The sequence below is a fragment of the Panthera tigris genome, chromosome A1, assembly GCF_018350195.1.
Source record: "Panthera tigris isolate Pti1 chromosome A1, P.tigris_Pti1_mat1.1, whole genome shotgun sequence".
NCBI lineage: Eukaryota > Metazoa > Chordata > Mammalia > Carnivora > Felidae > Panthera > Panthera tigris.
In genome coordinates, this window is record NC_056660.1 from 166,783,871 (window position 1) to 166,805,532 (window position 21,662).

General features: G+C 40.5%; 1 protein-coding gene across 1 annotated transcript in view; it reads right to left on the reverse strand.

Annotated features, from left to right (window-relative positions):
- EFNA5 (ephrin A5) overlaps positions 1 to 21,662 on the reverse strand; it is a 274,624-nt gene that overhangs the window by 45,546 nt on the left and 207,416 nt on the right. The window contains exon 2 of the mRNA XM_042990900.1: positions 2,858 to 3,150. Within this exon, the coding sequence (XP_042846834.1) occupies positions 2,858 to 3,150 (293 nt within the window). The remainder of the gene's footprint in view (positions 1 to 2,857; positions 3,151 to 21,662) is intronic.

Genomic DNA, 21,662 nt, shown 5'->3' on the forward strand with positions numbered 1-21,662 from the left:
AGGATAAAGTAGAACTTGATAGGAATGTTCTGAATTGTGTCTTCTCTGAGTAAGTGATGAGTAGATATCCTAGTATGAAATACATGCTCTTTTCTTCCCCCCAAGGCCAAGTATATCTGAATTTTGGTTCTCACCACTACACTCAACCCTCCCTCTAGCACCACCCTAAAGCAGGACTGCCAAAAGGCTACAGCTTTCTTTTTCCTTTTGGAAAACTTGTTAGAGATTTTAAGCCCTGGAGGATCTGAAATATAACCCCGATCCAGGGAAGAACATTCTAGAAAACTGACCGGTGGGTAGTCAGGCTTGTTCCCGAGATGGGCAACAGAGTTTCTTGTAAGGTAATAAGTGTGAAAAGAGCCATTTCCCAATCATCTTGTTCATTCCATGCATATTAGGAGAGAGGAAAATTCAACTGAGGGCCAATTGTCCCCTAAGAATCCTTTAGTTTAATTATGACCACAGTAGATTAAACGTCTGTATGACATCTGCGTTAGCTCCGCCGCTCCTGCTCTTGGCAGTGAAGAAAGGAAACACTTTCACTACTAAAAAGACAGGGAAGCATGCTCTTGTGGTTCTAAAACATGGTTGAAAATTCAATTTAACTGACTACGAGGCCAGTGTGCTTCTTATAAATGAACATCTCTTTGCTGCTAATTTTGTGCTATTTTACCTTTCATTAAAAAAAGTAATTCAGGTTAAACTCAGCTGAACAGCAAAAAGCTCTTGATATTTTGAAGCATTTTGGAACAATTACTTTGACAGGAGCCCTTGACAGTTAAATGACTCCGTTAAATGAATGTTATAGAAGACACATAATGATTTTTAGTGAAATATTGAATTTAACCACAAATGAGGAAAAACCAGTCATAAGCACTATGGGTATATTTGAATAATAACATCTTGCTTATGAACCTCAATGGATTCTATAATTTCTAATAATCATGCAATCAACTAGTTAGCTGGTATGTTTCCTATCTCAGTGCTCTCAATTTAGTTTTGGTTTTTGTTGTGGTGTTTTAATCTGAGAAATCAATGTGTAAATTTTGGAAATGGCAGTAAGTTCCTCTTCCATCAGTAGGATATTTTAGAAGTAGGCAATTAATGATTGCCATCCTGCCAGTTAAGTCTTCCTCTTTCCTTTTTTCCATTTGCTGAATGAGATTCTTTCACAAAGTAAAAAATGAGGAAAAGGCAAGAGCCTGCTGCCTGAGAATGTATGAATTCACTGGCTGCCAGTGTTTCCTCCATCCGTGGGACTCCAATATTCCTTTTCTTATTTTATGGATCGAATGTGAGATAGTATCAAGCCTTTTACGTGTTTTCTCATGACTAATGACCAAAATATGTACTGAAATAATAAAACTGGTACTGTTCAATTTCCTTTTTAAATTCAATCTCAATATAAGTGGGAGTGCCCGTGTATGGTGGTGAAATCCAGCTCATTATAAAATTCTGTTTTCTGGAGAAGAGAAACTAGAAATCCTTGCAGACTGAAAAAACCATGTGGGTGAAGGGTCTGTGGGGACATTCAGGTTGAAGAAACGAGTCGAAAAAACAGTAATGTTTTTGTCTTGTTTGTCTGGCAAAGAGTGGTGAAAAGTCAACGCCAAGCATCCTGGGTAGTATTGCCTAGATCTCTACACGCTATGTGCAGCCACACTTCTGGATTCTTTCAAGCACGTGAGTTACATGTACCCACGTACCCACTGCTGCCTGCATTTACCTTCATACAGCAACTGCCTGTTTACATCTACTCCCCAGCAGATGGTCACTCCCTCAGGACAGGAGTGTCTTTTGATCTTGCATCCCCCAACATTTCTGAGCCACGATAAGTTGTTCAATAAATGTACTTTTGAACAAGAAACATTGAACTCCTTCAGCTGATACTGAAAATACTTGGAAAAGGCCATATAGTTTCAATATGTGACACGAGTCAAGTCCATACATACAGCATGCTGACTAAATTAAGTATTACTTGTAAGCATACTAACTCAGAGTGTGGTTCACAGACCAGTAGCATCACGTCACATGGGAGCTTTATAAATATGGAATCTTGGTCCCCGTGGCAGACCACCTCAATCAGATCTGCCTTATACCAAGATGCCCAGATGACTTATGCACAGTGAAGTATGAGAAGCCTTTACTTAGCATATATGACCAGTACGATGCCTGAAGAAGTGATGGTGTCCATTGTGGACAAGAACCAAGGCCACGGCAAGATGAAAACTACAGAGGTCAGCTTGAGAAACTTTTAGAGCTCTCTCAGGACAGAGGCACAGGTGGGAAACTCACTTATACCAGTTCCTTTGGAACTTTCTCGATACTCTTCACGCTTTTTCCTGTTTAAAGACACAGCTGCTCTTAATAATTGTCTTTTCTCCTTGGTGCAAAGATAGTATTTATCGCCAGCATGCTGACATTTGCAGGAGTTTTGGCTTTCTCCACTGCAAGTGTGGATGATTGAAAGGATATTGCTGACACCTGAATAAGAAATCCAATGACTCCAAGCTATGTAAATTTAATTATTTCCTTTAATTTTTTTTTTCAGGAATCTCTTTTTATTTTCCTCAGCTTTGGAGAAGTCCTAGCAATTTTCATTTAAAAGAAATACAAGTCAGCAGTGGTTCACTGAACAGGCTGACACGCAATTTCATAGGGGGAGAGGAGCTGTGTCTTTAATCTAATTTGTGCTCTCAATTCCCAGCTAATGTATCTAGGGATCCTGATGTATGCATTTACAAGGAGACATCTGTAATGCAGAGTCCAACTCTCTGCAATTCTCTGAAACATGGGTAAAAAATTAGTCTGGGTTCTTGTAGCTGCCCTCGAACACAATAAATCTTGATATACTCACAGATGTAGAAATATTCCCGGCCTGGCCTGAATTCAAATCCTAGAGAAAAGGGTGTGAAGAGCTGGAATTTTTCAGAGAACTTCAGTGGTCCATTTGGAGAGTGAGGCCGGTTACATTCCCATCTCTTGAACCCCTTGGAAGTATGGTCGCAGGCACTGTAGCCATCAAAGTTCACCATGTAGAGGACATAACGCTCAGTCTTATCTTCTGGGACCGAGTCCTCATAGTGAGGGCAGAAAACATCCAGGTAGTCATTGATACAGACGTCGATGTGGTAGTCACCCCTCTGGAATCTGTTGGAAGAAGAAGAGAAAGATGAGATTATTCATAAGGAAAAGACTTTCTGCTTGGAACCAGTGGTGGAATAACTTTAATCATGCTGGTGCTAAGAGATTTATTATAATAAGTTTTTATTGCAGCCCATTATGATTCAGGATATGTTTCTATTCCAAATACAAGCAACAACAATTTTACAGAGGAATTCTATTACGTTTGTTTCAAAACATGCTGAAAATGGAACTCTTCACATTCATCTTAAGTAGTTAAGATACTGACTTGCTGTTTTCCTTTCATTCTTAAAATCACATATACTGAAGCAAAGTTTTGATATTTCAAAATAGTGTTTCATTTGATGAGTGTTTTTGAATGAATGAATAAGTCATTTAAAGAACAAATGAATGACTGAATTGGTTTTGCTATAATTGCTACCATTCTCAATTTTCTATGCAAATGTAGAGAACTAGAGTTATCAAACTGAGAGAATTAGGACCATAAAATTTAAAGGTTGGAAAGAAAAGTCCTAGGACACTTCCCCATTAGAGGGAAATAAAAATTTAAGGCATAATGTCAAAGCAGTGAGTGACTGAGCTCGACCAGGAATGGTGACTTCAGGTCCTAATCAGCTGTTTCCATTAGTGAATCTGCTTACGTCACAAACTCATTTCAGCTGATCTCTTTTGATGCCCCATCCCTTTCTATATTAAGAAAATGAAAACCAGCTAAATCAAATCATCTTCCTCCCCTTCCCCTCCATTTCTTTTAACTTTATAGGTTGTGTCCTAGGGCTGGACTGACGACACAGATGAACACAGCAAACCCAGGACCACCACTTCCATCCTGAAATAGTTAAAATAACACACACACACACACACACACACACACACGCACCTCACCTTACACACTGCACTGTTTCAACTCTTACCTTACAAAAATTTTGCTTATTTGTGTTAACTAATATGTCTTTCCTGATTGGATGAAGAGATTTCTCAGGAACTAATGATGTGTGAAACAGGAATTGTTACGTATACCGCTTTCTAAAGTCAGCACAGAAAAGTCTACAAAACCCCTCTGTTTTTAGCTAGTGAGGAAATTCTCTGAGGCCTTAGAAGATTCATCATAAAACTATGTTACTGCTGAAAGACAAGCTGAAAGACAAGCACCCATCAAGCCATGTAGTCTTCAAGTCAGATGGTCTCAGTGTAAACATGTCAGTGAGCTGGTCTACTCCATTTTTGGACACGCCTACATTTTAGCCAGTTTCCTCGTATATGGCGCATCAATTTGCTTCTGTGTAATTTCTATCCAGTGATCTTACTCCCACTGCCTGACATCGCCAAGAACAAATCTAATTCCTCTTCTACCAGGCACTCCATAAAACATTTGGACGTGTCAACTAGGTCTCTGTATCTTCCTTTCTCACTACGTGAAAATCCTGACTTGTTTGGTTATTTCTGTTCCCAGGCTCCTCACATTCTAGTTTCTCAACTCTCCTTATGCTCTCTAGTTTCCCAGTGTCCCCTTAAAATGTAGCCCCCAAACACAACAGACACCTCCGACAGGCTGTTTTGACCAGCATTCAGCCCAGGAGATATATTACCACCTTCACTCTGGATACTACACATTCATTGAAGAAGCTGAGATTCCTTTCTAAAATGCAACGTGATCAAAGTGGACACTACTCATTTTAGTGAGTAGACCTCAATTTAAGGACTGGATTGCTGCTGGTAGGGTGGGGGAGTCATAAACCGTCTGACCCTCAGTTTCCTCATATGTGAACTGGAACAATCATGAGAATCTGCCTCGCTAACCTCACACAACTGCTTCAAGTCTCCGATGATGAAACATCTAAAAAGCACCATGTGAATGTGCAGCACTATTATCAGGATATATTAAAGCATATTAAAATCGATAACTAACACAATACTAACTCTTAAGCAACATCAGTAAATGTATATGACAACACCAACGATAATCCCCGTGTCCCTTTTTAAAAATAATATAAAAATCCTACATTCTGTCCTCACATATCAAATGATCCACAGAAACTTCCATTTGATCAATGCTTTTGAAAAGCAGCATGCTGATTTATACGAGGAGAATAAGGAAAGATGATCAGATCACTTTTTCTGTTAGAGGGTCTCAAAATGCATAAACATTTAAAAAAAAACCCACTTGGAAGTATTTATTTCTTTATATTTACAATGATCACGGAACTAGGTTTACTCTTTCTTCATTACTGGCAGACGATGATTTGTCAAGATGCAAGGAAAGCCTGTGTTGCTTTTAAAAGATTTCTGAACATCAAGGTAACATCACTGCCAAAGTACAAAGAAAAGACACTGCCACGTTCAGATAAAAGGGTGCTGGGATATGAATCATCAGCACTCAAAGTAGCCTGACAGTTCTGGCTGAGAGCCAGGCAAGAAATGCAGCAGGAGGCAATGCCCAGATGCACTTTATATTATTATATTATTATTATAGATTTTAGAGACATTCAAGGGGGAAGTTTTTCCTTCCCCCAAGTGTCACTCATTTGAGCTTCTACTGGCACTTGACACTGCTTAAAAGTGTAGGAAAAAAAAAATTAAAACTGCCACTGTCCAGACTCATTTGTTTATTGCTTTATTCTACAAATTGTCATGACTTTTTTGATGCCCTGAGTTTACTTTCCCTTTTCCGACTTTTCTCCCCGTTAATGCTGCTTAAGTTTCAATAAAACAAGCCATGAAATTGAAGACACATTTCATACTGGGTTGACCTTTTCCCTTTCTGATGACATTATACTCTGTGTGGGGTGTTCAATGAGTCACTGTGAAGCCTATCTTGAGTATGTGATCACCCCAGCGGTTAGCAGTTCTACCCCTCTATCCACATGACAAAGATGATGAGTCACCATAGAATCAACTTATGCTTCTGTTTCACATCTTCAATTTGTATAAATTAGTTTAATAATGTAACTTCCCCCCCAAATGGACAATATAAATATAAAAACATCAATAAACAAAAACTCATAAAAGGCATTTCTATAATATACCCAAGTACGATCCAAAGAAAAGTTTAGGGTTAGATAGGGAAAGATATTACCCCAAATCATGCTCTTTGGCTACAAAGTAGTACTGGACCATTCTTTTTGGGCCTTACTGTGAAAAGGCACATATGTATAGCTAATATAATTGTTTATTATGTTATATTCATTATCTCGATTTAATCTCCATCATAAATCCTAAAGAACACTACACTATTGGTACTCCCGCTTAAAAATGAGGATACTGAGACCGAGAAGTTAAGCAATGTGCTCAATGTCACCCAACTAGTAAAACATGGAGGCAGAAGTCAAGCCCAAGCATTGAGACCTCACTCAGAACTGAAGTTCTTTATTATTCTACTTCCAGAGAGAGTAAATTGCTCAAGTTCTTAGGTCAACCCTTTATTCCCCCAGAAAGGCAGTTCTAATTCTTGATGGGGTTTCAGTTCTCTCCTTCATTCACTGATGCAACAAACACTTGCTGCATCCAGGATATGCTGTGTTATGGCTTTACATGTGTTGTCATATGAAATCCTTATTAGGTAGTTACAATTAGTTTTATTTGAACAATGAGGAAATGACACTCAGGTTGTTATCCTCTTAGATCATTTTTCCCCCCCACAGGAAATAAGCAGCAGAGTTAGGATTTCAACCCATATCTTATCTGGCCCTGAAGTAAATTCTCTTTCCTGCTAAATGCAATGGTTCCAAAGTTTTACCAGTTGTTGTAATTCCCCTGACCTGAAGGAGCCCTTTTAAGGGTTTTGGTGCCATTGGGTTCCCTTATGTTTACATTGATCTTCTAGGGAAGTCTGCTGCAAGGTGTGCTGGCCCTGCTCCCTCCCCACTCCATTGGTCCCAAACTCCTAAACTGAAGGGTGTGTCAGCATCCAGAATACATCTCAGGTCGCAGGGTTAGCTCCTGACCTGTGTATACCAGTCTGTTCTTTGATAGAAGAAAGTGTTATTAAGCTCAGTAGCTGCTGACATAAAGGCATCTTTTTCCCCCCATCAGGAAACAGCTTTCATGAGCTTTAGTTCCTATTAAAAGAGCAAATTCAAACCTAGGAAGAATGATTCCACATGACAATATTTACAAATGTCATGGGCAGCACGGCCACCACTTTAAACGCACTGATAAATTTCTTGGAAATTTTCTTGTAAAGGTCTCCCCTTTATTCCTTTTCTTTAATTCCACCCACTCTATCTGTGGTGCTCTTCCTCTCTGAAATCATTGCATATTATGAGGCGTAAGAATTTCTGGCTCCACACCAACAAGCCAGCAATAATTACAATACAATCTCTACTAAATTATCACAGTGGCTTACAACGTAAAAGCATGCACCGCTACCACACTTAGAAAAGTGATTGCGTTTGAGTAATATGATTACTGCCCTGTGTTCTCATAATACAAAAGTCTCAAATACCAGGAAACATCTTGTATGCATAGAAAGACAGCCCTTGTTCGCCACTGAGTTGCACTGCTACAGGGCCAGGGTTCCACTTAACATACAATATATATATACCCTGTTGTGGCAAGAATACATTATATACATTTGCCAAAATTGGACAGTAGGCTGGTTAAGAATCAATGTCATATATATGTGTGTATATATATATATATATATGTCACATATATATGTGATATATGTCATATGTGACATATATATATAATGAAAGGGTCATTCTAGTTAATTAAAAGAAGGAAAATTCAGTATGGCAACTAGTTCTTTTTTTATCAACTCAATTACTAAACATGAGTTATGCACTTTATGGTAGGTCTTGATGTCCCAGAAGCTGCCTGAAAGGTTGGATATAAAAAGCACATTTCACAGCTATTGATAGCAAAAGTAACAACTGAAGATGGGATTTCAACTAGAAGGTCTATTTGCAGACATGTGTGTCTTAGTTTGTCTTCAGTGTTTATCTTCAGTGTTTACCTGATGACATGCCACAGCTAACCGTAGTTTTGTTTTTTTTTTAATTTTTTTTAACGTTTATTTATTTTCGAGACAGAGAGAGACAGAGCATGAATGGGGGAGGTCAGAGAGAGAGAGAGACACAGAATCTGAAACAGGCTCCAGGCTCTGAGCAGTCAGCACAGAGCCCGACGCGGGGCTCGAACTCACGGACCGCGAGATCGTGACCTGAGCCAAAGTCGGCCGCTTAACTGACTGAGCCACCCAGGCGCCCCATCCGTAGTTTTGATTATACCTTTAGCACTATTGTTAATATCCCTCTCCTTATTTAACTCGTCTACAGAGAGTGATTCATGACTTGGACTCAAACGAAATAAAGACACAGATAAGGAACAGTCAACAATTTGCTTTTTCATTTAAGTTATCAACAGTGCCCCGGCTTTGTCCCCAGACAGGGACCAAACATTGCTTCCTGACCAGAATCAGCAAGAACCATGAAGACTTCCCTCGTTCTAACCAAAGAATTCATCTGCAGACTGAAAGAAGCGCCATCTAGTACTTCAATACTCTGGTCCTTTACCAACTTCAAATGGAAGGCCTCCACTTACTCTGACGCGGTCCTTGGTTCCTCTCCACTCTGGTAAGTAGATGTGCCCCTAGCTTTCTTTCTCAGTGGATGGTTCCTCATGCCATTGACCTTACGTCCTCCTCTGCCCCATATGCTCATGTACGGTGGATACTGACAGCTGGGAGGGCTAACCGCGAAGGGCACGTGGGCAGCGCCCCGGGTTTCGGGCTGCAAAGGAGCAGCACGGTAACCATCCTTCTTTGAGCTCCTCTTTAGCCCCTTTCCCCTGCGGTGTGCCTCCTCTCCCTCCTTCCTCATCTGCTAAAGCCAAGATGCATTTCATTTTAGTAACTGGAAAAGGAAGGGTATGGTGCATATTTAAAACATTCTAAATTGGCCTTTAGCATATGTTGCTGGCACAGCAGAGAGCCTGCTTCCAGGGAAATATGTACTGAGGTATTTTATCAAGCAGCTCCTGAGTGAAGTTTCTTCACTCCATAAATATAGAAACAGCATTTCTGAAAGGAGACAGAGTAGTTATTAGAGGTTAGGAAGCTGTGAGACACTTTTATCCCCCTTTCATGTAGTGTTTTAAAGGATTCAGTAATGAAAATGTTATTTCTCATGAACTGGATAGTTGATTATTACATTTTAAATGCATTTTAATCTGTCAAAGGGGTGATTGTCTTAATGTTCCTATTTGAACAGAACTACAATGTCACTTCTTTAATTACAAGGCAACTTAATGTATTACATTCTGAAATTGAAATGTAAAAGAAGGATATGATTTATGGTCAAAGATTAAGGAAATTTATCAGCTTAGGGTTCCTCCCAAATTTTGAACTAAATCTAGAGTGAATATATCTTGGCAGCACGGTCTTTTGACTCTACTCTTATTGATTTAAAGGCTAATTTCAGAGTAAGATGTCTCTTCTTAACCAGAAGAATTTCTCATTTGTCCTGGAAGTCCTAATGGGCCCTCGACAGACATGGGGTTTGGTTTATAAACACGTTTCGTGAGGAGATGGGCAGGATGGCAGTCTCTGTCGCAAACATGTCTCTCCTTGTCTCCTTCTGTTATTCTCTCAGCACAGAATGCAAGCCTTATGGCTTTCATATCCTGAGTCTGAAGATGCTCTTTTTGTTTTGTTTTGTTTTGTTTTCCTGCAGAGGTTAGAGCATGAAATACAAACAGCAAATCAAACTTAGGGTAGATGAATAATAGCACCTGGGGGCTGAAGCAAGATTTGCTTTGCTAGTTTTTAATGTCTTCTTTCTCTCACGGGCTGAAACATGTCTGTCATCCACATGCATTGGTAACTGACCTTCATTTTTGGCTCTGAGACGGAGTCCTGCACAGTTTCACCACTACCAGGCCAGCTGCTAAGGCTCAATGAAGTAAGTATGAATGAGGTTTGATGACCAAAACACATTTCAGGCAGTCCAATCCACTCTTCCAGGCTCTAGAACATACCAATCCCAACTAAAATTCCCAGAGAAGTGGAGATTTACAGGCTAAAAAATATTCAAGGATGAATTTCAGAAACGTTTCTTACTTATTTTTGCAGTTAAAGCACTGTATGCCATAACACATACACTTTTATCCAACGGAGCACAAGGTACTGACATAACAGTTAGAACCCGGCGCTGGTGTTCTATCTATCCATTAACATCAATTCCAATAAAGTTCTTATGCATGCATGTTTTGGTAATTATAAATTCTGCAGCATAAGAGCTTTGCCTTGAATTCAGTAACTGCTGGTGATGGGAATAAGATGTAATTTGCGTGGCCAGATATTTGGAATTCATTAGTGCTTTAGTACAGTAACCTGTCACCTTTTTTCTTTCCACGTGTGTACGTGGGCGTACATGTGCTTTAACAGCAAGCGGTTTAAAAATTTCACAAAACCTCTACTAGCTTTTGTTTGTTGCTTTTCTGCTACAAGTCACATCAGTCTGAATGACTTTTTACAATCGGTATCTCCCAAGAGTAACACCTGTTTCAAGTACAAGGCCCACAAAATCTTCTCTCCTCCAGTGTTTTAACTCATTTGGAGTTTGTTTTATTAGCTTGACTGAGGAGCTCCAAAGGAAACAAAGCATTAAATTGGCAGAGCCTAAATAAGACTTGCCTTCAAGAAGGGACTGGGAGCTTTGGGTGACAGTCTAATTGCTTCTAAGCCCCCAGAGCGGCCTCACGCATGGAGTAAGAATGTGTCAACATCAACAGGCTAAGTCAGCCAAAGAATTAACCAGGCAGAGTCCCACACACCCAACACACTGCAGATCACTAAAATGGCTTTCCAAAAGGGAGTAAAATAAAATAAAGAATCACAGTGTATGTCCTAACAGAGGTCATTTCCACAAAGCAAAACAGGCTCTTTCTTGACTCCTGCTGGTCTGGGGCTTCCTGACAAAGCTGCCCTTCGTGCCCTAAGTTATCCAGAGTTTTACATCATGTCAAGCGCACAGAAGCGAGCACCTGCCACATAAACACGGGTCCAAAAGCAGATGCAGGAAATCAGTGAACAGGTTACCCAGCCGCTGTCCTAGGAGAACAGGATTAAACAAACTGATTCTGTTCAGGGGATGCAGGAGTCAATCAAACAAATAAGCCACCTGCCAAACTGCTTACATACAGGTAGCCCCTTTGTATCTTACGGGGATGGAGTTACCCAGTGGAATTTCAGGCTACTCCCAGTTTTAAGAGTAATTAACACTAATTAACAATAACCAAAGAGCTATAATAAATGTCATTTCTGTTAACCAATTCAAATAACGGTTTAGTGGTTCTTAAGTCCTGATATGCGAACAGTGAAATAAATATTTGTCTTCTGTCTTGATCATAACTTACGGGACATTTTACCATCAAAATCTAAAATCTGGCCCTGACTTTTCAAAAATTCAGGGTGGGGGACCCAAGACCTCTGTGGCAAGGAATTAATCTCTCTTATAAATTTATTGTTAGACAAACAAAAAACAAGCCAGTAAGAAAGAAAGGAAATAACACCTTCTTCTATGTTTGATCTGCACACTGCAAGAGGAGGCATATATTTGGTAATACTAGGGCAAAACACTAATAATAATAGTGTTTCATATAAAGCTTTAGGATGCAAAGCAAACATTGTTGCTGGTCCTATGCAAATTGGCATGGGAGAAGCAGTTACTTTCATTTGGTTGGTTATAACCCTGTGAGCAAGTGGATACAAATCTGGAACCAGAGAAGAGCCTAAGGTAAGAGAACAGAGATCTGGAGGTGAGCCATTAGAGGTGAGGTGGTGGGCATGGTCATGAAAGGTCGTGAAGTGACTGAAGCTCAATACATAGATTTAGAAGGAAACTGGGTCCATGCTGAGAGCAAATCGCTGTAACAGAAATAATGATCATTACTGTATTTTTATACAGACCTTTTTTTAGAGAGAGAGCTCCTTGGAGATAGTGCTGGTGTTTCATCATCTCTGTACCCCCGGCACATAGCACAGTGTTTGCACATGGCAGTGACTTGACACATGTCCAAAGAAGGAAACTGTATCAGAAGGATATTTCAGGGAATGCTTAAGAAAAGAACTGGGTAAAGTGCCCCATACTCTCCTTCTGTGTCCTGGGTCCCAGTACTAAATTCTGAGAAGAGCTACGTAATATTATACGCAAGGGTCAAGATCAGAAAACAAAATAATGGCCGGCTGCAAAAAGGAAAATTATAATCAGGACCGCGGTTCAAGCAATGCTAGAAAATTATGCCCAGCCGAGTAGACAACTTAAGCACCTAAGGCAGAATGAAAGTTTCTCTCTTGTCATTAAGTCCTCTATTCAATTACCATTTATCGGGGTAATTAAACACTGGAAAGTGATGCCAGGCTAATTGTTAGATTATGATAATTACATGTCTTTGCTATGCTACAGCTGATCAAAATAAGATGTGGTCCCGTGCACTTAGCTGCTCTGTAATCGTCAGACTTTCGTAGAGCGCTAGGCCATTTATTACTAATTCATTACAAATCAGGCGGAGAAGCTTATTATTTGTAATGCTTCTTTTTTCCCCCCACACACAGTCTCCTGAACAAGACTCCCAAAAGGTTAAGCACAAACTGTCGCCTCTCATTGGCCCATTTCCATCCCAATTACACAGCTGAGCAGCATTAGGTGCCTCTATTTGAGAGGGTTCATCAGACTGCTTCACAAAATCCTGCAACCGCCTATCACATTGGCAGCAACAGCCAAGGCTCCCTTTCAGCCTCCGCCAACCACTGTTCTGCTCTGAGCTGTGTCCCAGCAACCACGAGCTAGCAGTCCAGAGGGTCTGTTGCTTCTGAGGCTCCCTTCTGCTCAGGTCAGGCCTAGACCGGGCTGGGATGTGCCCAGGGTTTGCTCCAGTTAGCAGGAGTCATGGGGGGTACAGATGGTGCCCCTCCTACCAGAACATCTGGTCTCTGCCACTCAAGCCAGGGTCAGGAGAGGAAAGCAGCTTTCTCAGGAACTCACCAGAGTCACCTCAAAGCTGCCAAATAGTGACTCAAATCCTTGTCAGGGAAGACTAGGACCAATCCATTATCTTGGGCTTTTCTGGGAGTTAGTAATCTGTTCTTTCATCCCTCTACTAAATACTCCAGGTCCCTGTTGGCAGGTCGGAAGGCAAATGGGACCTGAGATTCTTCATTTGGCTTTATCCTGGGACTTCCCAACTCTCCCCTGCAATCATCGGAATGAGTTCACATGCGCCACTGCTAGGTGGAGGAGGTGCAGAGTGTCAGGTTAAAAGTTCAGTAACTGGTACAAAGTTCAAGCCATGGTATGCTCCTCAATTTCAGGATTTCCCCCCATCGGGTGCCCTACCCTGATTCATATGTTGAAGTTGCAACCTCCGATGTGAGCCTGTGTTTGGAGATAGGGCCTTTATGGAGGCAATCAAAGTTAAATGAGGCCATAAGGGTGGGGCCTTGACCCAACAGGATTAGCATCCTTCTAAAATGAGTGCCCCCTGACCCCTGCCTCTGCAAGCTATGAACAGTGCTCTTACCAGAAACTGACCTGCTGGGCCTCGACCTGGGATTCCAGCCTCCAGAACCACGAGAATAAATTTCTGTTGTTCAAGTCAACAAGTTTCTGGTATTCTGTCATGGCAGCCTGAGCAAACTTATACAGGTAAAGTTTAATTAATGGAAGGGTTTGGGGTGGGATGGTACTGAATTACAACAAAAAAACCCAAAACACTGATGAAGAACAAGGTAACAATAGCTGGGAAGGAAGGGCGTCGGGGAGGGGAGGGGGGGGAAGGGAGCCAATGCCGGCAGCCCCACGGTACCCTGCACACAGGAGACACTCAATATCCATTTGCTGTTCCAAGCAAATGGCCGGTCTGAGGGGAGAAGGCACCTCATTTTCCTAAGCAAGGATAGTTTCACCTCTGAAATTAACTCACGGCACCATGAAAACGACTGTATTATCACCCAGCAACTGTGTTATCTCACTGTTTCAGCAAGGCTTTCACCCAAAGATAGAATGAAGGGTGTTACAGAAAAGTCACAGACTCTATTTTACCCTTCCTAGACCCTGGAAATTAAAACAGAATATGCCACCGCCTTTCAAAAATCCTGTTAAGTGCATTCTGGGGACAACACCAACCACGAGGTACCTTTGTTAACACCAGAATACATAAAACTGTCATTTTATGCACACATTTACTGGTGGCCTGTAGCTTAAGACTGGGGAGCCTAGGAACAAAGGTACTTTGGTTCATCACATAAAAATGGTTTTGCACTACTTAGTATTATTATTTCCTCCCACACTCATTAAAAGGATATTCATTCATACAGCTGGATCCTCTATTTACTTTTATAGCCTGGACCACAGAAAGATATATGCAAGAAGAATGCAATCATAAAAAATAAGAAACTAATTGCTCTATCCCAAGGAAACATAAAGGGGAGAAAGAAATAAACAATTCACCATTTATTTCTGAGAAATAAATCTAAGCACTTTAGGGGATTCTCAAGTGCCATAATATCTCTACCTACTTAAATGCTTGTCTATCTCCGTGGCAGAGAAGAGAGTTGTTGCCTTTCCCCTTCCCCTTTCATTTTAATAAGCTCCCTTTTAAAATGTCTACCTTGGAAGAGAACTACAGTTCAAAGCCAATGCACATGACCCTCCTCTTGAACTTTCAGAATGTTTGGTCCTGCTACAAGCTCTGAATCAGCCGCTTGCAGGGACTGTGAGGTTTCAGAGGGATGGTTAATGCCAAGACACAAAGATGATGAACTAAGAGGGTGATAACGGGCACTTCATGCTGGGTGACAACTCAGCATCATGAGCCTTGAGAGGACAGGGTCACAACTGGCTTTCTTCAGTGCTGGGTAGTGCAGTCCTAGATCCCGAAGTTTCTTTGACATGCACATTAACATTTTATTGCCCTTCACACTGTTCAAGTCCAAAAGAGAGAGCGAGAATGCAAGTTGCTGTTAAGTTACAAACTCAGTGTGGATGAGCTAGTCAGGAAAACAGCAAACCTCGTATGAAACACAGAGGGGCTGTTAAATGAGCCTGAGACTCAGCATCGAATCTGGATCTAGAAATGGCATTATAGCTCACTGATCACTTTATTTACAAAACAGGACAGTTTCATTTATTGATTATTGATGTTTTAATTCAGTATATAGGTACCTACTCAGTGTATGCCAGATACTCAAAGTCTTAGCCCATTTTGTATTCTAAAAGACACTTTTTTCCCCCATTCCACAAACACACAGCATACTTTTCAACCCTATCTGTGGGAAGCAAAGATGTAGGCAAACCAGGAATTCATGTTGATATACTCCAGATTTTCTGTCTCAGAACACTCTGTAGCTGAGAAGAGACTCATCACAGCTAAGACCCACCCAAGGATGTTTTAGGAATCCCAGTCATTAAATGAAAAGTCTAAGTCTTGGTCACTGAAAGTGCTCGTTACTATGGTTTTACAAACACAAGTAGAGAAGGAAACACGTGATACACACTGGTCAAGGAGGCAAGCCTTGGCGCTGTGAACCCCGCCCTGAAGCAGCCCCCATATGCGAGGCTGGCGGAAGGAAGGATGGTGTCCACGTTGCAGAAACGCCTTCTCCTTTTGCTTGCGCGGCAATAAAGCTGTGCTGGCACTGCGTTGACCACATGACTGGGACATGACCTGAGGCTTACACACACCTTCATGGGGTTTGGAATCCTAAGAAGTTACCAAGTATTCTAAGCCACTACAGGAAATTAACTGGAAATTAGGAATCATGGGAAAGGCTTCTTTTAACCTTTTTTTTTTTTTTTTTTTTTAGTTTGAATACAAGTTTCTAGGATAAAAGCTGAAGGAATAAATTATAAATTTACATATGCACAGTAGCACTTCCTGGTAGAGTATTAAATGTATTTTTGTTTATTTTTTAAATCAAGGTGGTGGCTTCGAGATATGATTGATCTCTCTAAAGACGTCAGAGATGTTTGGACATGTCTGGAAATATGAAATATTGCTATTCTCTGTTAGACAATTAAGATATTTAAAAATTTATATCACCTAAGAGGAAGCTGTATTGGTTCTAATGACTAGAAAAATTTATAGGGAATCTCAAGTTTAAACACATCGCTCCTTTTTTTCTAAATGGCATAGTGTAAGCCAGCGTGCCCAAGCGCTCATGGAATTAAAAGTGGAATTCCCAGCATTGTATTTGCAGCTAAATATTTATGTGTGCTATTGAATCTAAGAAAATCATAACTTACCACTCCTTACAAACACCAGGTTATTTACTTTTGTACTCATAGACACCACTACTGTGGACCAGTCTTAACCTACAGTGATTATAAATTCCTGAATGCACACAGCATGCATGACATAGGCTTGTAAAGAGATGGCCTCTAGTTTTCCCTTGGTACATAATACTTGATAATAATTTCACAGGAACACTGCTTCTGCATCAAAACGATAGAGAGAGACACCAGTGGAAGGGACTTTGAGGCACCATCTCTTCCAGCTGTTTCCTTTCAGGACTGTTAATTATCTAGTCTCTTTTAAAAAAATCTCCAGGGAAAGTTTGAGTCTTAAATAGTAGCTCTTCCCAGGACCTGTAGATGTCATTCAAAATTCAATGCATAAAGAAATTCTCTACACAGGGGGACCCAGCTTTCCAGTGTTGATCAGAGAATCTTTCTCACCCCCACTTTATAAGAAGATTTAAAAGAAAAATAGAGGAAATTTAGCTCAAGTTTTCCTAGGGAAGTCAAGCTGATTGTATTACTGTCTACGGCATTAGCAATTTCCAACCGAATTACAAACTGTTTCCCCACATTATATTGCTATTGTTCAATACCATTTTCATTGCCCTAATGAAACAAAGCTATATAATATAACCATAAAGTACTGATTACAGTTAACCATAATGGAAGAGAGCTAAGGAAAGACCTATTTTTAAAATATGCAAAGAAAAAGATAAGAAATGCCGATACTCAACAGACATTTTTTTTTAAACTCTTTTTTGGCTTTCTGGATTGAGATCAAAACAACACTGACAAATTAATTCTTCTTTCTTTTCCAACAATACAGATGGTATTTCCCCTAAAATAGAATTTCTAGAAGACTTCCCAAAGAGCGAAAGTTCTCTAGGTGCTAAAAAAAAAAAAAAAAAAAAAAAAAAAAAGGTAGCATTGTGAATTTTACACATATCTTAAAAAGTGCCTACTTCAAACCAGAGTATTCCCTAATATCACAAAAGAGGATATCCAATTTTCCCTGGAGTGCAGATTTCTCCCCATCTATAGGTGAGCTCTTTGAGAAGCGCCATTATGAAGCCAGTAGGGTATTTCTTCTTCAGCCAGGAACACAAACGATCAGGTTGCTGTGCCGGCCTGAAGTTGCCCGAGTGAGATAGCAAAGCCATGGTGGACATTTCTGCCTTTTAGCCAAGGCAGTGAAGGCTACTTGGCAGCCCCTTGTATACCCAGTTCCTTTCCCAAGACAGAAACAGTAAACCAAGAGTTGGAAGGAACAGGAAGAAGTGGTAGAGAAAGTTCTTGGATGTTACTAATTATTTACTGTGGCTAGAAGCTGTAGTGCCAGACACTTGCTACCCTCTGACATTTGTGCCCGAGCCAGCACACCCCACCCCACCCCACCCCCAACAGAGTAGCATTGGTGTAATGAGAAAGCACGCTGCTGATCTCACTCCCTGAGAATTCCTTGACCGCCACTGGTGACACTTAATGAAGTTACCGTATGATGCTACAGTGGCGGCTGATCTGTGCCTGCCCAGGTCCTCGGCACCCAGCCACTCTACATCTGACAAACACTTCCTGCCGTTTGCTTAGTGGATATGGCGTAAATGTACAGTGGAGTACACTGAAAAGGCCTGAATGTCAGGATCAGAGACTGCTTTCTCCAAGACAAACCCTGGTCACGGAACAAACCTTCCTCTGGAGAGCTTTGTTATTTATACTGTTATGAGCAACAATAATGACAATGTCATCCATGTGGACATAACATGCTGAATTCTACATACTGTATTTGATACACTGATCTGATTTCAGTGGTTCCCAGCAGCCACCTTGAATGCTCAATTTACTTGCATTTTCTAGTTCCAGCACCCTTGAAAAAAGGTAAAAATAAATCAAGGCGGTGTCTGTTAGACCTCTTTCAATAACGTGTATTGCTTCAAAGATGGAAAAGTACATGCATTTATCTTTTCCTATTAGAGTGCTAATTTATGCAAGTTCATTTGCTTTTTGTGACTATTGATTAGATTCTTGTTGTCTCATCCCCGGCACTCCATTAGAATCCTCGCTGACTAAACAATAATGCAAAGCCACACAAAATCTGTACAGATCTTCATATGCTCTTACATCTACAGCCCTATTTAAAAGTTTGCATAAGCTAAACAGCGTAAGTGGAAATTATGGGTGCCACGAAAAAGTACTTCACGTTATCACATCAGAGGGAGAGTCTCTGAGAAGATGAGAATACTCACTGGAACAACTTCTCTTTTCAATTTTAGGGAGTCATGTCTGAACATTTGAAAAGCATCCTGTGCTACTGTAGGCACGCTGAAGTTAAAATAGAAGCGCAATTTGAGATTACAGATTATAAAACCTTAAGCAAGCACAGCTGCCGTACGCAGGGCAGGAATGGCTCTCCTTTTCTGTAACCACTCGTGTAAGACAGTCAGGCTTCGAAGTAGAATAGCCTTTCCTGTGAAAACTAGCAAAAGGGCTAAATCCCCAGAGGAATGATTTTTCAGACGTGGTTTGCTATTTATTTGCTCCCAGTCTCAAAAAGGGCTTTTATTGAGTGCTTCATTCTGGAGGGGGAAAACAAAACAAAACAAAACAAAACAAAACAACAACAACAACAACAACAAAAATATATATATATAACCACATATTTTTCAATATTTATTAGTCTAAATGCCTTATGTTTATGGGTTCAAATAAACAAATCTAATCTGAGTTTTGGGACTAAGGATAAAATCACTTGTTTAAATATAAAGCCATCCAAAAGCTTTTGATAAGACAAAAGAGTACAGACGTTGCCATTATGAGAGATGATTCTTTAAACCCAAAGAGTATTTTAATCCACCGTGTGCAAAGCACACATGTGCTCTATTGAAGGATTTATAACTATCTCTTCCTGTTTTCACTTCGCTGATTTACCTATGTCCAAAAAGGAAGAGGGGATATGCGAAAGCCCAGTGAGAAGCTGCTGTCGTCCTCCTCCGGGACAATTACCGACACCATGGATGTGACAATGGAGAAATCACAAGATGTTGAGTCTATGAACAGGGAGACTTCTCAGCTTATTGAGCATTCTAGAATTGCTCAGGCAGGGATGTTCGACAGGGGCAGAGGGACACCTGGCAGGTGTGGAGTTCAGCCACCTAGACCTCTCTAAGGATGGTTGCAAATCGTACAAGATGTCCAGAAACACTAATAGGCATTCTCTGAACCACTTGGGAGGTGTCACTAATAAAAAGTGGAAATCAGAGTGGAAAGAAAATTTCATTTCTAATCCTCCTCGTGGCACCTGGCTTTTTCAGCACATATGGTTTGTAAAGTTTGCTAATGTCTGGTGGTTATCAAGGAAATCAGAGTTGATTAAAGATATTTCAACTTTATCTTCATTTCCCAGACTTTGCAGGCATCCAGCTGATAACTGAGAGGAAACTACTATCTTATTGGTGTGGCAGCCAGCACAGGAAAGAGGTCAAGAGAAAAGGATTGAGAGCCACCTGCCTGGTTTCAAATCTGGGATCTGTTTCTACTAACTGTGTAACCTTGGCAAGTTACTTTACCTTTCCATGCCTCAGTTTCCTCATTTGTAACATCTGAATAATAACTCTTTGGACATTATTTAGGATTACATGAATGAATTATATGAGTAAACAAGGATTGAATGGAACATGCTTGGACAGTGCTTGACAAATAGTATACGGAAGAGGAATATGTACAATTATATTAGTTGCATAACTAAGAATATTTTTTGACCAAAGACAAAGAATTTTACTACTTTGAAAAATATCTCAAGAATCTCAAAGACGTCTAGAAATAAAAATTGTGATAATCATTGCAACACCTCGAGTAGGTAAAGTGTAATTATAACAAAGTTTTGTTTACAAAGTAATGAACAGTGATTTTCAAAAAGTTTATAGAGGAGTGCCTGGGGGGCTTAGTCGGTTAAGCTTCGGACTTCAGCTCAGGTTATGATCTCACGGTTTGTGGGTTTGAGCCCCATGCCAGGCTGTGCTGACAGCTCAGAGCCTGGAGGCTGCTTCGGATTCTGTGTCTCCCTCTCTCTCTGTCCCCCTACCCTGCTCACACTCTGTTTCTATCTCTCAAAACTGAATAAATGTTAAAAAAAATAATAAGTTTATAGAAATGGGGGATGAGAACATGCTGACTCTTTGGAGAGACTGCCTATGCAGCCCCAAAGACAAATCAGGTGCCCTTTGTAAGTATGTTGGATATATAAATACACTGAGAAGAGATGGGCAGTTGCCATTGTAGTATGATTTCTAGGACACAAAAGCCATCTTTAAACAGAAATGTCCTCTCAAAAGTGAATTTCAGTTCTTAAATATGTGTAAAGTGTTATTCTGCCTAGAAGAGAAATCATACTTGCCAGCTAATGCATTAATGTATTTTCATTTTTCTGACTCATTAATACCTGTCACCTTGCAGAGTTAAGATCCTTGAGAGACTAAGGCATATGGTGGGTAAATTTTGATGAGAAAGAGGAAGTGGTCTGCAGGGTCTGGAGAAGAGGGTTCAGGAAGCAGACACCAGACAGAATGACAGGGGTGCAGGGTGAAATACTGGAGAAATACTTGAGCTTCCCAATTCTGCTGAGATCAGCTCTACCGATTGTCATCACAATGCATTAGAATAAATGACATTTCTCTACAAGAAGGTCTATTTTAACTTAAACTTTAAAATTACACTTCACTTGAGCAATATGATATTAGATTGACCTTCCATTCTTTCTTAATTTGATTGACTTTTCACATATTTACGCCCTGCCTCTCTTCGTTAATTAATTCATTCAGTGCATTGACGGCTTCCTGTAACTCAGGCATTGTACTTGAAGGTGGAGAAACAAAAATGAACCAAGACATAGTCCCGACCTACAAAAACTGACAATCTAGAGGGGGAGGCAGGCTCACAAACAAATCAGTGCAATAAAACGTGATCAATGTTAGAAGAGAAATGTGTACCAAATACTGTGGAAAACAGGGAATAGGAACAGACTTTCGAAGAGTTCAGGAAGAGCTCATGGGGAGCCAGGTCTTGGAAGATGAACAGAATTATCCCAAGAGAAGGGGAGAGAGTAGGCTTTCGAGGAAAGAGTGAAGGGCAAAAACCCCAGAAGGCTTGAAAGCAAAGAGTTTGTTGAAAGGGCAAATGAGGCTGCCAAGGCAAGCGAAAACTTTATTTGGAGAAAGGAGTTGGGCAGGCAATTGAGAACCCAAGAAGAGTTTTAAGGAGGTGCAGAACATGAGTGGGTTTGTATTT